Source organism: Neopsephotus bourkii, unplaced genomic scaffold (genome assembly GCF_033783945.1).
Source record: "Neopsephotus bourkii isolate Nb327-2 ecotype Australia unplaced genomic scaffold, CSIRO-AGI_Nbou_v1 NB_301, whole genome shotgun sequence".
In the NCBI taxonomy this organism is placed as follows: domain Eukaryota; kingdom Metazoa; phylum Chordata; class Aves; order Psittaciformes; family Psittacidae; genus Neopsephotus; species Neopsephotus bourkii.
In genome coordinates, this window is record NW_026900810.1 from 278988 (window position 1) to 296754 (window position 17767).

General features: G+C 43.3%; 1 protein-coding gene across 1 annotated transcript in view; it reads right to left on the reverse strand.

Annotated features, from left to right (window-relative positions):
- LOC133208888 (deubiquitinase DESI2-like) overlaps nt 1–5579 on the reverse strand; it is a 57853-nt gene extending 52274 nt beyond the window's left edge. The window contains exon 1 of the mRNA XM_061347120.1: nt 1291–5579. Coding sequence (XP_061203104.1) covers nt 1291–1329 — 39 coding nt within the window. The 5' untranslated portion in view covers nt 1330–5579. The remainder of the gene's footprint in view (nt 1–1290) is intronic.
- Between the last annotated feature and the right edge of the window lie 12188 nt (nt 5580–17767).

Here is a 17767-nt window from a genome sequence, read left to right on the forward strand (position 1 = left end):
GTAGTTGCAGTTTTCAGACTGTCTTTCAATGCAGATACAGTCCTACCTAAATAGCCCTTACCAGTCCCTCTTCCCTCAGAAAACAGCCCACTTTTTAGTCAAAAAAAGATCAGTTGATCTTTGTAATAAGAAGGTGTTGGACATTTACAGCAACCCACTCCTAATCTTTTTGGTGTCTATTATGTGAATTGCCCCAGCAGGGAAACCCACACTATTCTGTGGGCTTCTTGTTGAATGTTGTCACTGCCTGATAACAAAAAAAGCAGATGTATGTATAATCTTAAAGGTATGGAGCTAGATATTTAGAGCTCAGTCAGCACCTGGGCCTCATAAGGTTATATTTTCCCCAGCAAAGTTCACTAAATATTTGGAAGATCTGAAACCTACTCTTTCAATTGTTAGTTTATAACCAAAAAAGAGAGGGGAAGTGCACCATCATCAAAACATTCTTCATTTGAACATGCCTCTCCTAAGCTTCTGTTGGACCAGAAAGCAAACATGTTGTGCCAAGCCTTCTTCTGTCTGGGGGCTTATGCCAAGGCTAGGATTTTGATCTGATGTGCTAGCAGAGGTGACTCCCACTCACATCCCCCCCTTGCAAGAGGAGGGCAAGGAAAGCCACTTGCTACACTGTGAACTTTCCAGGAAACATTGCCAAGCAGCACATCCCTGTGCCCCTCCCTGTGTTGAAACTTTACCAGTTCAGACAATTTCTTACTCCTGTTGTTACAATTAACCTTCAGAGAAAATTCTTAACGACAATCTTATACCTAATGAGGAACTGATGCAGATGATTAGCCTAGAAACGGTGTCCTTATTGCAATTCGACAGTTCTTTCTCCTCCCTGGATGATATCCTGACCCCTTCCCCATAGCCTGGGAGTCCTTGCTCACTTGAAATTAAAGGACAATTATCTCCAACAGAGAGGTGATCAAATCTTCCTCCTTAACTGGGACACTGGAAATTAAAAAGTCCTCCCCTCACCCACTGCTGCACCTGAGAGATCCTGCAGAAAATCAGGCACAGTTTTACCTGTAGTCTGTCCTAATATGCTAAATGTTTCAAAAAAAAAGCCTGGGCCAGCATTATCTCTGACAGCCAGAAAATGATATGCTTGGATGAGGAGTTTGGGGGAAAAGGAGAGTGAGGGATCAGCCTCTCCGGGATCTGTGCTTGGCTCCTCTTCATACAACAACTGCCACCAAGCACAGACTCTCACCTGACCCCACTGTTCTGCACAGCACTCACCCCACTCACCCCACCCCCAAATCAGTACTGTTTCATACTCACCATGTCATAAACATTCAGAATCACTGGTTCATTTGCCATTGTTGATTGAAGTAGAGGCTGGATTAAAACCTTTCAGTCCCTGCCAGATGTGTGTTGCTGCCCCCAGGGTATGCTTTTACCCTGAGCCAGATAGAAAGAAATGCCTCATCCTACAGTCTCTGAAGGAAGGAGCATGGAGGGAGGATGAAAGGAGGGAATTCTTGCGGTTGAGGGGGTGAAGTTGGTTGCAGGGAGGCTGGAAGGCTTGGGCTGGGTTTGCTGGTTGTACAGGGTTTTTCTGACCCCTCCACAGCACGACAGATCCGAGGTTTCTTTCTAACTCTCTAGTGCACCTCAGGGTCTGTAGACTCACATACCACTGTAATCAGGCACCGTCCACACTTGTAAATCCCGATCCACAGAAGACAGACTGTGAGCTGAAAGATAAGCCCTGTTCTGGCACCGCGAGAGAGGTGCGTGGTCGCAATGAACCTGTGCGCTAGGGCACGGAGCAGCTCCGGAACAGGGCACTGATCGACAGACCTACCGCCGGCAGCGCGCCCTGGCCCCCCGGGAGCTGTCCGCGGTGCTGGGGCTCGTCGCGCCGGTGGCCGGGAGCTGTCCGCGGTGCTGGGGCTCGGTCCGCGCTCAGGCGCTCCTGGGAGGGCTCTCCGCCCCTGGCAGGACATGGCGAAGAGGCTGTGCCACAGCGGCTCCAGCGCCGGGCTCTGCGGTAGGAGGAGGAAGAGGAGGGGGCTGGCTGCCCCGGGGGCAGAAGGGGGATGCTGCAACCCCCATCCTGCCGCAACCGTGCAGGCAGACCCGGCGTCGGCTCCGAAGTTAGTGGGCAGTTCTCCGCAGGAGGTAACGCGGGATTACCCGGCGCCGGAACCGGAGGGAGGAAGATTCGGAGCAGGTGCTGCTTCCAGGCACGGTGCGGGGCCGGGGCAGGGCACCCTCAGCTGTGCGCGTTATGCTCTCAGCCAGGGTCAGTCCTTATTTCGGGATCAGCTCGTCCCGAGCGTGGCAACCCCTGCTGACTGACAGCCGGTGAAACCTAACCCGTCCTCTACTGGCTGGACGCATCTCTGCATGGCATACGGTGGGAGGGCGGGGAAGGGACGAAGAGACTGGGCAGTGCGAGTAGTTTCACTTCAGGCAGCGGCAGGGTCTGGAGCTTCTTCTGTCCTGGAGCTACTTTACACTCGTGTTAGGTCCGGGCAGCTCTGCAGTGCCTTGCCAGCAAACACTTCCCTCTGACCTGAATGCGAGAGTCATTTACAAAATCCACTGCGGTAAATGCATCTTCCCTGTGCTCCTCCTCTCTCTTTAAAGGGAAAGCAGAGTCTGTGGTGATGCTGAGAAAGGGTGCAGTTGAGAGGGGAAAGAAGGGGGCTCCTGCACCCAGAAATTTACAGTGGTGGGGGAATTCACATGTTGACCTTAAGCTTTCTGACACCACAGACTTTCTGAAGCAGCTCCCCCTGCTCCCCCCAAAAGAGGCAGGGATGACCTCATCTAAGTTGGAGGCGTATCTAAGGCTTTCTGCCAGCTCACAGCCAACCAGATCTCAATGAAAATTGCAGGGAGCCCCTTACATCATCAAAGCCCAGCATGCCCCAGCCCTTCCCAAAACTGTCTTTAGTCACATGGAAACTATCCTGTCTGGGAGAAGGGCTCACCTCCCTTTGTCAGGAGTGGAAAGACGAGACCATAGAGCTGCAGCCTTGTAAATACTTGTTGCACAGTGTGTAGGAGGATTTGTGGTGAAGGCAGGCAGCATGAAATGAGAGCAAGACCATATCCTGCATAGCTAAATGTCAGCCCAGAAGAGTCAGATATAAAACTTTTCCTTCAGCCAGTGCCTGAGGAGACTCAGAACTGCTTTGCCCTAACAGTATGCATTTGCATTTTGAAAGAGCAAAGCCACAGCTCAAGCCTGGGCATGATGGCATGGAATGCAGCAGAGATGCAGCACAGTAATTTCTAACGGGCTAGTAAGTCCGAGGGTGGGCTAGGCAATTCCACACATGGCCCAGGGAGTGGGGTCAGCACCCCGACCACCCTGTAACCCATCAACTCCAACTTCTCTGTTAGGTGCCATTAACCATCTGGCTCAGCAGCCTGGACCTGCAGGAGCAGTTTGTGCAGGTCAGAAAAGGTGCCTCCTCCTCGCCACTACCAGACTCCAGCTTCTGCTCAGAGAACAGGCTGAGCCCCATCAGCATTTTAAAGACCATGAAGCAATGAATAGCTCCTTCTACAAGGGGTTAAGTGCCATCACTTGTGCCCTAATTTGTAAAACAGACCTTCTGAATCACACAGGGCTTGTGCCAAACTGTCAAAGATCCTGAGACTGTCACTTTGGGCACATGTCTTGCCCTGGTGATGGTGATGTTTTAAGGAGACGTGAAAGAGAGGGAATAGCTGATATTAGACCAACTGATGTAATTGGAAAAGTGGCATGCAAGCTCTTTCCACACTTCTCCACATGGTTACTTGCTAAATTAACTGCAATGTCTGCTGTGCCTAGAGTTCACCAAAATGAATCGAGAGACTTAAACCAGATCCACACACTCCAGAGACAAATATCTGTAAATACCTAGGACTTAGAGAGGTGACAGGCAGCCACAGTCTTAGATGTTTGGTCCTGTAAACTTTTCTGAAATAATTACTGTGGGGAGGGGAAGCTATAAATTATGAGCAGAATTCCACTTCTAAATTTTAGAGATACAACAGGGAAAAAAAGAATAATTAAACCAAAAGCTTGTCTTTAAATTCACCTTCTTGCTTTAAGAGATCAAAGCCAGTCTAAATGTGCAATTGTTATTTAAAGGACTTCTGCTGTAGGACAGACAGCAAACGTCACTTGCACATTAAGACCTGGATTCACTCCCCCCAACTTGAAATGTAACTGCAAGAGCTACATTACCATTGCTCTAGGCTCCCTTTTCTTCCCCTTTATAGAAGGGAGTTGCTTCACATGGTGACTTAGCCTCATTGGTGATCCTTTGAAAGTTCCTTTTTCTACCCCATTCTATTCTAGATGACTTATTCTAACTCCAGATAGAAGGGATCAGACTGAATACAAATGTCCTAACATTAATATAAGCTGTTTAACAATCCCATAAACTCTTTACAAGACTTGCCTTGGGCTGTGTTGAAGTGTTTCATCAGCAGCTCAGACTGATACCAGCCAAGAAACTGAACCGTTCTATTTCAGGTGTGCAAGTATGAACCTGCAGACAGTCCCACTGCCAACAGGCACCAGAATCCAAGTCTTGCCCTATAAAAGAATCAAAATTTAAATAAATTGCAAATACGAAGGAAAAGGAAGATTCTTCTTACTACTTGCTAGAGCAGCTGGAACTTTGAGATCTGTTTTGAATTCTTCTTTAAACCATTTATGCTACTTTTAGGACAGAGCAGAAACACATTTTTCATATACATATGGTTAAAGTTGGACAACACCTCAATTCACATTTAAGTGGTTTGTTGCAAGGCCTGATTTTCTCGGATTCTTCACATCACTAGCACTCCCTTCCAAGGGATTAATGTATACAGTTTAACTGTGGTTATCCACACTCACTATTCATAGCGTAAGTAAGTGTGCATCTTGAAGCATCACTGTCTAAATCAGACAATGTGGACTTACATGTCTTCTTACATTAAAAAAGAGGTGAAAAGGGTTAAAAGGAAAATAATGCCACCATCCAACATGGGTTAGAAAACCAAGAATCAGGCACAGACTTCAGTAATTACCTGGTACATTTTTCAAGGAGGTAACTGACAGCTTCAGCCACCTCGTCCAGGTCCCAGTCACAAAAGTGACAGTGCTGGGCACTGTGAACAGTGCTGTAACATTTCACCAGGGACAAGAACAAAAGAACAGCAGTACAAGAAAGAACTAATGGTTGTATTAGAGGTGAGAGTGGTATCTGAGGGTCTGCTTGTGTTACTATTCAGAAATTGTACTTTAAATTAACATTTTTTCTTAATTTACCATCATGTACTTTCAAAGGCTCCTTAGCAACCTACTAGGGGCTTTCAAGCATGTTTCACAGTGGGGCTGCCCAGTTTAAACTTTAAGATACTTAATGGTCTTGTCTCTACATCAGCTACATCACTGCTGGCTGTCCATTATACTTTTTGACAACTTCTCATTTCGGACTTATATATAATGCTTTTGCCCATGTCAAGTTGTCATTATTATTCCATTATGAGTACATCAGCCAAGACTATCCTTTTTTAAGGAAGTATAAAATAGTCTTCTAAAAACTAGAAATAGTATTTTTTTTCAGGTCCCTGAGAATGGTGAAGAGTATTCAAGAACGTAGAGTTGCAGTGCCCTTCTTTCATCTACAACAATAAATCACCCAGGTTCTGCAGCATTGTAGCCTTATTCCAGGACTGTCAGAGGAGGTACTTAGATTGAAACCTGGGCTCTCTTAGTCCTGCAGATTTAAAGCTCACCCATCAAGGAATGCACCCAAACCTTCAAATTACAGAGCTCATGTAGGCACCTTACATCTTTCCACCACACAACAAAGGATGACTTGGGCTCCATTCCCGAAGCAATTTATGTCTTTTACACTGGGGGAAGACAATCCACAGAAAAGAAGATGGAAGTTCCGGTACTTGCTCTTAGACATGTTCCCTAGCTACTAAGCTGCACTGTTTCAGCACCTTCAAACTGCCTGTTGATTAGAGGCCAGCCATTAGATGCCCAGAAATGATGTGTCTCTTTTTCAGTCAAGCTAAGTATCGTATTCTGCAGCAGTATCATTCTAGAAAAGCTAGCAAAGGTAGTGGTACAGGATATTGACTAAAGAGATGCATAAAGGCAACCCAACTTATTCACAGAATTTAGGTATCCTTTATTATCTCTTATCCCTGTCTCTCTTTGCAATCCTTTCATAGAACCTGAACATAAAGGAAATTAAGAAACCACAAAAATATTGAAAGGTGTCTCAAAACTAGTCCTAATTTTTAACTTTTTCATTGAGAATTTTGATTGTATGTATAAGGCAGGGTAAAATACAACTTGTCAGCTAGGCTTACAGTTTGGTAACAGTAGTTAGTAACTACAAGTGCGCTACCATCTTTACTTTGGTTGCATTAATTTCTTTACAAATCACTGTGGTTGGTTGGTGGATTGGTTTTCGGAGTTGTTGTCGGGTTTTTCCCCCCCTCCAGAAAACTAAAACTTAATTCCCTTTTCTTATTTACTTGCTGTTTTACCTGCATGTTGGATGATTAGCCAGCACGTACAATAGCATGCCGTGATTCTCTGTGGCTATTATAGCATCCAGACAGCACAAGGAATCTTTTATCTTCTGAAATAAACACACCAAACACCACATCATATGGCACGTGTATCCACAAGTGCCTTCTGATAGTTTCAAGGCTACTGTGCTGTACTGACCAGCACCACATATAGGTATTACTATGCCAGTTTCACTTGATTCATTGTGCTCTGTTACTCAAAAATCTCTGTTATTTTAAAGAGTGAGATATCCATTTATGCCTAAGCAAAGATGGTAGCTCTCTAACTCCCTGGGAGAAGCTTGTCTCTTGTTTGATTAGATGCAGAGGGTGGGCAGCTCATTCCCTTTGAGCAAAAAGAGCTTCAGTGTTAGACCCTTAAGTTGATTTGTTTGAGGCAGATAGGGTTTTACAGCTTTACAAGGTTTAGTGAAGGGTTTTGTTTAACCCAATATATTCTGTAAGACATACCTGGAGGGCTCTAACAGGCCCCTGCACATAATCCGTATGAGCAAACAGGCTGTGGCTAACTATTAGACATGTGTATACTACTCAGACAATTCCTAATTCAAGGCAAAACCCACTGTAGTGCTTTCTCAAACAAAATTGTTCATATATAAAAAGATCGAACAGTGAAGAAACACCTGCAGGTAAAGAGAAAATATCTACCAGGATTTGGAGATGGAACTCTGTATTTTTCCCCTTATTCCTCCCACTCCCAAATTTTCATAACCCTGCTGTGGTACACACATGGCATAATCTGGTTACCAATGTTTTTGAATACTGCTATAATGTAAACTGAAATTCATGCCAAAGAAACCAGTGACAGTGTCCCATCCTATTCACACTCCTTGAGCTTAGTTTGGTGTCTTACTTGGCAATGGGAAATGAATTGAAAGAAGTCACTGCACAAAGGCAGCCTGCAGCAGTGCACATTTCCCATTTTCCACCTATTTTTGTTGACGAGCAGCCCCAGCTTTAGTCAGTATTTACAGCCTTTCACAAAGGACCTATGTGCTAATCTCTTTCAAGACTAAATGCAGGGAAACGCCAAAGCAAAAAGCTGTGTTTGTTTCTACAGAGCTACCAAAACCCAAAGCTTCAGGTTAAATACATTTGTCATTGAGGAAGGCAGAAGCTACCACAGATGTCTTAGAAGTGTATTGGTCAGAAACAGATTATCAAAATTTATTTTCTCCAGCGCTTATGAACAATCTTGTAACACAGAAGTCATATCATCATCTGAACAGCAAGCAAAAAAATGTGAACCCAGACACTCAAAGGGTGAGGAAAAAACAATTCTGTCTTGCAACAGTGATGGAGAAAGTTCAAGGCCAGGTAGGGCAGAAAGACTGCAAGAGGCACATAGGCCTCTTGCAAAGCTGGTGAAGTACATAGATGTTAGGACGTGTTTCTTACCCTTCACTAGCCTCCTAAATCCAACCTGATTTTGGGATGCTGTTCCCACACTGCACCCTTGCTAATGTCTCAGTCTCTTCCTCCAATTCCAGGACAACAGCTCCCCATTAAACACAGTCAAATGGCTATCCTTTGGTAGCTACTCTTCGAACCCAAATACACCAACACCCTGTAAAGAATCAGGGAAGAAAGAGGAATAGGAGACCAGCAGTCCTGGTTCCACAAGGCACTCATTTGCAGTGTAGGCAGCAGAGCCTTGGTTCCCCTTTCAAAGGGCTGTTTTTCCCTTCAGCAGCCTACCCTGGAATCCACCCACAGATAGAAGCCAATTTTGCATGACTTCTTCAGGTAGCAGAGATGCTAATATCAGCATCCCAACAGAACTCCATTTGCTGCATTCATTTCCCCACAGACTTTTAACTCATGAATGCTATAAAATGCCACAAAGCACTAGTAGTATGTCACTAATTTCACCACAGAGATGGCGACTCCTGATAGGACTTCTATCAATAGTCTCTGAATCACTTTGAGATGAATCAGACTGTTAAAATAATTAATAGTCATGCACCAGCTTGGCTGCTTCCTTACCAAGCTGAGACCTTACAAATTATGAGTAATATTGGCATTGAACAAGGAGCTAACATTTTGAAGAAAAATAATCTATTTTTCCCCTCTCCTGCCACCCCACTGGTGGCGCAACAATTTTCAGACAGCTGATGAAAATCTTCTGATAAGACTGAATTATTGTATCTTGAAACAAAAGGGGAAAAAGATCATTTATATGAATGTTTTCCAACTACTTTTCATCTTCCTAAATATTCATACCCAACTTACTGCTCTCCAAAGCATGAGGAGGCTAGATGGCACTGCAGGCTAATGGTCTATCTTATTATTACAGAAACTAATTAAGTGCATTTGGTCATCTTATCATCAAGCTCCATGACTAATATAGATTTCTTCAACTTTCAATCACTGAAAAATTGAAGGCAACAAGCCTAAGTATGTAATTTTGCAAGGTTAGTCCTGGACTGAATAGCCAATAGAAGCCCTCTTTTCCTGAAGTACTGTTCATCCTCATAACTTTGCTTGGAGTAATGGAGTAAATATACAAAAATGTCAGTATTATTTCAGACGTATATCAGAGTTTGCCTGTTCTATCAGTTCCTCACTGTGTCATGAACACTAAAGAACACACATTCCCACCTATACAGCCATAACCCAGCTTAACAGTGACATCTGCTTCTTTCCAGTTGCAGCTCTGAAATAATAATAAAACCAAAATAAACCCAGCTTAACAGTGATATCTGCTTCTTTCCGGTTGCAGCTCTGAAATAATAATAAAAACAAACAAAAAATCATCATTTTTCCTGCATACTTACTCTGTCTAAGCAGTATTCCAAAACTGGAGGCCTATCTATTTTCCTATTAGGAAAAAAAGAGATTGTATCAGTGAAGGTGTTATGCAGGTACAGTCCTGCTGGCTCACAAAAAGATACACATGGTCCTGTTTCCACCAACAAAGCAAAAACCCCTAGCAGGCTTCCTCGCCCAGTGAACTCTGTGCTTGCTCCAGCAGCATCATTCCTGACATCTCTCTCCCTCTCATACCCTTCCATGCACAGACACACATGCATCTCTGGTTCTCTGCATTCTCAAATGCTTCCACACCACATGCTTTAGCCTTGCTCGGGCTCCACCTTGGAGTCTACTGCCCATTAATCTCTCCCACTGTCTCCAGTTATTTTATTCCACAAAGAGATTTCATTGATCTTTCTGTGTGTTTCGAACAAACATATTGCCTGCCTTGCCCTTACGTACATCATTGCACGGCAGGAAACACAGTCACCTTCTATAACAATATTCTTATGTAAAAATAACTTCAACGAAGGCTATCCACCTCTGAATTGGGTGAAGATGTTAGTTTGAAGGACAGATGTTTCTAGAATAAAAGATCTTGCATGTTTATTACTAAGAAAATTACTTATTATTGAAAAGCAAAATGCACCTTCAGCAGCATTCTAAAAGAGGCAGGGTAAGTACGGAACACAGCACTTGGAAGGACAACGATAGACTGAGATAGCAAAATCTTCCACAAATGTGTCTTCTCACATTTGAGACTCCTATTTGTATAATGTGTGCGCTGGCTTGCACACACTGGCCTGCTAGTGCCTGGGACACAACTCGTGCAAACCAAGAGAGACTGCAATTAACGTATTTATACTGAGGGGAAACATTGCTATCTGGGAGAGAAAGCAGACAGTTCTCCCAGTGCCAAAGCAGCAGAGTTCATGCAAAGCTCTGCTGTAACACAAGGCTATGTGCCTAATATTTAAAGCACTATTCAATGACTAAGCCAAGGGTACAGCCTAAATAGGAAGAAAAAAAAGAAGGAAAAAGAAAAATAATGAAAAAGATACAATGTGAAGATCTGCTGTGCTGAACTGGCTAGGTGGAGGGTAATGAAGAAGCAGCACATGATTTGAACTAATCAGCCCTCTCCATCCTGCCCCAGAATGGCCACCTGTAATGTTCTGGAGGCCCCTCTGGGGTGGTAGAGACTGTACCAGTTTTAGCCGAACACATCATCAGAGAACAAGGGAGAGGAAGGGCTAGGCAATGAACAGGTTTGATCCAACATAGAGACTGAAGCCAACTGAAAGGTGAAGTCACAGCTGCAGCTACCGACCATCCACAAAGGAATCCAGATTATTAGAACTGAAAAGAAAAATCTGGTGACAGTGCAAATACAGGCATGGACGTTTTTCCACAAAGGTGTTCAGGATCTCATTAAATACAAATGCACATGGGTGTATATTTGTATTGACACGTAGATAATACATAAACTTAGCTTTTGATAAGAGTTCACTATTGTTCTCATTTTGCTAAAATTCGTTCATCTGCTCCCCAGAGTCTCTCTGCGGACAACAAAGAAGGGAATTAGCATCTTTTGGTAAATCCCACTGAGACTGAGTGGGAAGTCAATGTTTCCTGAAAGATGAACCCTCCCTCACCTTTTGAATGAAAAAGCCAGTTTTTACTAAAAACACATTACAGCAGAATAACTCCTGTCATTATAAAGAACCACTTGCAAAACATAATCCCAGCAGGCACTCAACCTTTCTCCTTCTTAAAAACATCCCAGCCTCATCAAGCACCAAGACCTCATCGAATTCATCCTTCAAAATTTAAGCAGCACAGCTCCACCTTTAGCCACCAAGTCACACACATGCACATCATCTCTATTCCACTCAGGGAGCTGTCATGCTAATAAATACAAGGGGGTTAGCTGTTTTGTATTCCATGCATAATCCAAAGGGGCTCTTGAGATCTCACTATGCTGATGGAATTCAGCTTTGCTTCATTTGCAGCTGTTACTGGGATCTCAAATGGAATCAGATACAGGTCAGGTGTTTTCCATTCTGTTGAACTGCATTGCTTTTGAAAGCGTTCTGTTAATCACATCTCTTGTATGGGAAGAGAGATTCAGATGCCAGACTCCAAAAATGTTAGTTTGAAAGAAAGTTCTTAAAATTTGTGTAGCAGCATCCCCTGTCTCTGTCACTCATTTAAACTCACCCAAACCAGAAATGCATCCCGACCACAGCAGCTGAGAGTCAACAATATCTTTTGCACCAGTTAGCTATGTTTCTGCCATGATACACCTGTAACAACTCAGAATGCCCACATTTTCCATCTGTTGAGCTCACTGCTAGCAGTAAGGAGACTTCCATGCATGCGGTCTTTTTAGATACGCATATGGTGTGTAACAGCAGGGGAATAACCCAGCCTTCCATGCCAACAAGGTTTTCCTCAGGGCTACATCCCCATCTCCCTTGTACCTAACCCCACTACTCATCACTGCCTAAAACTCAGCATACCTAAGATGGAACTACAATGCAAGACAGGATCAATCATTTCTATAGGAAATAAAGACTTTACAACAGATAAAATCTGAAGAATTCCCTATAAACTACCTCAAGTTGCCTCATTTCAGCTGTAGGAACCTACAAGGGAGGCAGCATCCAGAAAGAAGAAAGTAGGATATTTAGGAAATACCATCCAGCAGAGTGCCTGAAGTTACAGAGTTTGGCTCAGGACCATGACTTCTTTGTGGTACACAGCAGCAGAGCAGTAGCAATCAATAGCTGTAAATAAAGCAGATAGGCAAAATGCAAGGATCTAGGGGAAAGAGACAGAATATGGATCTACAGGAAAAAAGGTGCAGCTATCAGAGGTATGTTTCACATGTGCACAAATGGCACCCCCATCCATCCAAGACTACGAGGGACACGTTTGTATAGATGCTTGCCACATCTTGCAGCTCCACTTTTGTTTGACTTGTGTTCTACTGGAACAGTTACAGAGTCTAAATAGTTTGGTAATATCATCTTTAGATGTACTCAACAAGGGTGCTATCCTATTCAAACTCTGACTTGCTGAGGCCAACCTATAAGGAAACCAATGTGTTTATTCTCAGTCATACCAATCCTGTCCTTCTATCATGCCTGGCCTAAAGCATACTTTATTCTTTCATACAGAGTCAGTAAAAAAACAGCATTATGGAGGTCTTAAGAGTTATGATGGTCCGTGTACCTGGAGTCTCCCAATCTCACTGAGATACACTAGTTTCTCAGGTGAAGGGAGAAAATACACAGGAAAGTACAAAACATTCCGTGCTGTGTTTCTGGTGGATACAGCATATTCTCTGGAGGGTGCTGCACTCGCAGTGCTGCAAGCATGATGCTGTTTTCCATCATCTTACTACTTCCCCTTTGACCAGCTTTCACTCACACAGACACTTCAAGACAAAAACAGTGTTCACGTCTGAGCAAAGTTTGCAGACTGCAACTATCACTATCCAAAAAGACAGAGGGGGGAATTTGTCCTGTTCCTTTCAAAAGTCAGCATCAGGGCTGTTACATTTATCCCCAGAATAAGCTCTGTGTTGACAGCTAAAACAGACCAGGAGATGTAGAAACTCTCCAGGGAACCATGTCTGAGCCAGGTCTTCTAGGAAAGATTTTGCCTCTCTCAGAGAAGCCCTGGAAGGTCAGGAAATAAAAGCTTTGCATCAGATGTTCTTTGCCCAGCCTGAATGTCTGAAGCCTCTTTTATTTGCTGGAAAAAGGCCAAGCCAGAGCTCTGAGCACTGACAGGAGGAATCACCTCCTGCTCAGGTAGGAAGTCAAAGTCAGCAAGAGCAGAGGACACAGCCACAAATGCTTTGCCTTCTGGCAACTCAGTTCTAACCCAGCTCACATCGTGCTTCCAAACCACACAGGTGACAGATGTATTCTGCATATTGCTTATTAAGAGAAAAGACTCACTGATCATACCCTCTCCCTTCTCTGCTACCAAAGAAAATTTAGCTACATGAGGAGGAGGTAATTCAGCCACACAAGATAGCTACAGGATGGGTGCTCAAGGAACTGATACACTCAATTGAGAGATGTAGAGTGTGCATATATGAAACAGAAGCCTATTTCCTGAATAAGCCATACCTGCCATGCAAAATACCTTGTTCTAACACACAGTGTCTTTGACATTTACCTTTGGTCATGAGGAGACTTACAATTCACAAATGCCATAACCATGTATGATTCATCAGTTGTCTTCATAGGATTTAAAATAACTCAGATTGAAACCACCATCTATTTAATAAATGCTTATCAATGTGTTATTTAATATGCCAAGTTTAGTTTCTTTTGCTCAGTTGAAGGCTTCTTTTAGGATTTTTATTTTATATACAGCACAAAAGCACTTTGCCGTAAAATGAATTACACCTTGAAAGTGCTTCCTGGTTCAGAATTCATATTGTTTGCTTTGTTTTTTAAAAACAATGTCACTCTCCTAATATATAGAAACTGCGGACAGAAGCCCCAGTGAATTCAGAAGCAAAAGGAGACTCATAGAATCAGCTAGGTTGGAAAAGACCAGTACGGTCATCAAGTCCAACCATTATCCCAGGATGCCAAGACCACCACTAAAGCTTACCACCAAGGGCCTCATCTACATGGTTTTTGAACACTTAAAAATACTTGAAGACACAGGGAACAGAACAGCAACAGTTTTGTGGGTCTAGGAAGCATGGCATGGAGGAAAGACGAAGTGTCCTACTAGACTTGGAGAGCAACACAATGTATAGGGAAAGAAGGAAGACCCCATGTGCCAGCTGAATGTGGGTAATGAGGTACATCTGAATTCTGCAAGGTCTGAGGGCCTCAGACAGTGACGAGAACATCTAGGGACAGGACAGAACAGGCCCTGGCAGCAGCAACACAGACTGCATTACCATGCACATGCTCCTACATGTGATGTAGGAGGTGATCCCTGCCAGTGCCCCTGCTGATCCCCAATCTGCAAACATGCGTCCCATGAGGCTTTGACTCACAGGCTGTAAGTGAGCAGCACTACTACACTTTGTAGATGATCTCATACAGACTGTAATTTCTTTTCATGTCCTGAAAACTTGGGAGTACAGTGACAGCTTGCTCTGAGCATTGCAGAAACTCCATTCAGTAAAATTTCACTGGCATGCAGATCCAGCCCCAGCCTCCATCTCCTCTAACCTTCCAATACCAGAGTGCTGTCAAGGCTCCAATCCCTTCTGCTTCATTTCTAGATGACCAAGTACCAAAACCAAGGGGCACAAGGTGTCGTTCGCAGGACTGGCATTGCATGGCAACTCCATTACAGGGGAGTAATAGAGGATCCCAGGAGCAGAAGCCAAAGTAAAGCCCTTAGAGTCCCAGTGCAGGCAGAAGCAGCTGCAATATTCTGAGATGTCCCTGCACTAAATATAGTTGTGACTGTAGAAAAGCTGTTTTGTTGACACATGCCACCATACAATTTGACACATGCTGAGCTGGCCTTACCCCTACTGCTTACAACAGTCGCGTATGTAGCTGCAACCTGGAAGGTATTTTAAGATTAAACCCGAAGTCTGTCACCAAACACAGACACACACTCATAACTTGCACATCTAAACTGATAGTTCTCAGACAAAGGGATGTTGTGGGTAGTCCAAACATGCAGAATTACATACATTTTAGCTGAACCTTTGCAGACGATGCTTATAACATAAAGCTGAGTGCATGAAAATGGAGATGAAGAAGCTGTCAGCCAGAAGTGACAGCCTTCAAATACTATCACTCCTGGTTTAATTTTAAAATGGCTTACACAACATAAAATGGCTTACAAGTGGCACTATGAGAAGGAACCACTTCCAGTGCAGGTATCTCCTAACAGCAATATTCTAAAAAGGAACTCAGATTATCACACTCATGTTGCCCTATTTCTCTTAATTAAAATATGATGAGTAATTAGGTAACCCCACTGCTTCCCTCCGTCCTCCTGATCCTCCCCCTCCTGAATCCTCATTCAGATTTGAGCTGCCCTGAAATGTGTAGGGTGTTTCAACTCTGGATTCATTTCAAACCAGTAGGTAGAAAAAGCCAAGCAATGAAGTTTGGATTGAAACTGCGATCAAAACTTCTTTAAAGTTCAGAAGAGTTGGACTGAGATCTGAAATTTGAAGTATTCACCTCCATTCACAGATAATTAGACCTTGTGCAATTTGTGCATATAATAAATTGCAATAAATCTGCACAATTTAAATCTGGGTACAAATTAAGGTAACAGTTACCAAACATTTTCATCTTGCTGGCATATCAACTGCAAAACATCATTTTTAATCCTGTAACCAGGAACAGTCTGAGCAAAGGATACTCTCGGCAGTCAAAAACAAACAAGAAGAATGAAGTATAATACAGATGTCAGAGAAACAGTCTGCATAGTCTGCAGAGTAAAGACCCAATGGCAGATATTGGAAATCAAACCCTGAAACAGTAGTATCTATCTCCATAATTGTTAAACCTACTTTGTTACCCGCTCTCACTCTCCCTTATTTGTGGAAAAATTGCTAGGCTAACAGAAGGGCACTGCATTAAAGCCAGATAAGAGAGACAACCATGATGTCCCTCTATTTTTCTTCTTGAAATAAGCCAGAATCAGCAACTAAGCAGCTCTTTCAGTCCTAGTTTTGCAACCCAGACCATTTTTACGATTTTGTTCTGAGAAAGATAGGAAGGAGGGAGGGAAGGAAGGAAAGCCATTTTAAAACCTCAGACTACGTTTCCAGCATTTGTATGCATCCCATTGTTTAGCTCTAGTAGATTTAGCATAAGCAATATCTCCCCTCATTAAATTCAGCTACCCTGTGAGCTCAAAATGTGCTCTTTGCCACTCTTAGCAGTGCTACTGTGATTCTACCACTGTGCAGTTGAATTCAGGAAAGACTCCAGCCTATCTCCATTAGGAAGACTGCCAGCTACTTATTTGCCTCCAACCTTCCTATTGCCATAACTGTTGATGTTTGAAAGAAAGAACAATAAAGACAAGGAAAGGAGAGGGCATTTTATGGATAAAAGAAGCTTCTCTGCCAATAATCTTTAGTGACCTCCAATTCTGAACAAGATACAAGAGTAGAATAACCTGAAGATGGAAAGGAGCTGTTAGAACACCACTAATTACTTGGTTCTCCACAGAAATAAGATTACTACCTGTAAGCAATGTACTACTCCCCCATGTATTACAACAATGCTGAAGGGTTGCTATAGCTTTATTAAATTGTCCCAGAAGACAAAGCACTACCTGTTGGGAGCTCTTCCACTTGCTTCACTGCAATATTATTAGATCAGTCCTTCCTGAATCTTTCTGGGTATTGCCATCTGTAAAGGGCTGGCTTCGACTGCTGTAGCATTTCAGAGCTTGTGGGAGTCACAAACACCCAGTCTGATTTTTTGAAGAGCTGAGCACTGACAACTGCCCACAGGAGTCCCTTAAAAAGAAACACAGCTCCTTCCGGAGGGAGTCTTTGGGGTTGATACTCTTCTGACCTGCAAAGCATTAGCAAAAACATTAGAGCATTAGTGCAGCTTTCCTCTGGCATCTCAACCAAAAATCATACTTTCTCTTAAGATCAGCTTCTGTTCTGGAGGATGGGAACATAGAAAACACTGTATGAGGTTCCAAAAAGGCACATGGAAGTATCTGGAGAATTGTAAACAGAAAGTGTTTTACTTCTCCTGGTAAATCTGGGTGGTAAGAGAAGAGAAAAAACTGAAGTTCATGGAGGAGTGAAGCAATTAAGAGGCTCTACGCAGAGCTCACTTGCAGGAGGAAGCACTGGATCTCTCTCTTTGGAACAACCTTTGCATTTAATGACACGTGTCCAGCCACATCAGCACCCTGCAGCACATCTCCATGCCTGGAGGTTTAGCTGACAAATCTTGATAAATAAAGGTAAGAACCTATCAGGAGAAGCACCAGAGAAACCAGCACAGAGTAGGAAAAGAAAGTAAAAAGCTTGAGAGAACAAGCAGAACATGGCTTGGAGAACAATTCAGCAAGAGAGTTTTTCGGTGAGAGCTGGGTATCTCCTTGAGACAACGAGAGAGCAGAGACACTTCTTGTGGTAGGAAACGAGGAAAGGACATTGAATATTTTTGTAAGTTGGAAGCTAACATCACAGATTCCTAATTCTACCAACAGTCTTTTTGGTATAAAGAACCCAAAGGGATTTGGACTGTGAGCAGCAAAAGACAAGACCTAGATGTTGAACTTCCGAGTGACTGGATACATAATAAAAACATGCAGCCTTAGTAAGACCAGCATTTCTTCCAGAAAACTGGAAAACAAGTTTGTTTTATCTAAACAAGGTATTACCTAAAAGAGATAATAATCTGAGCAAGTTAGACCTTGCTCACCTTCTTAATGTTTCAGATTAATAGCTCCTGGAAAGCAGAATCCTAAA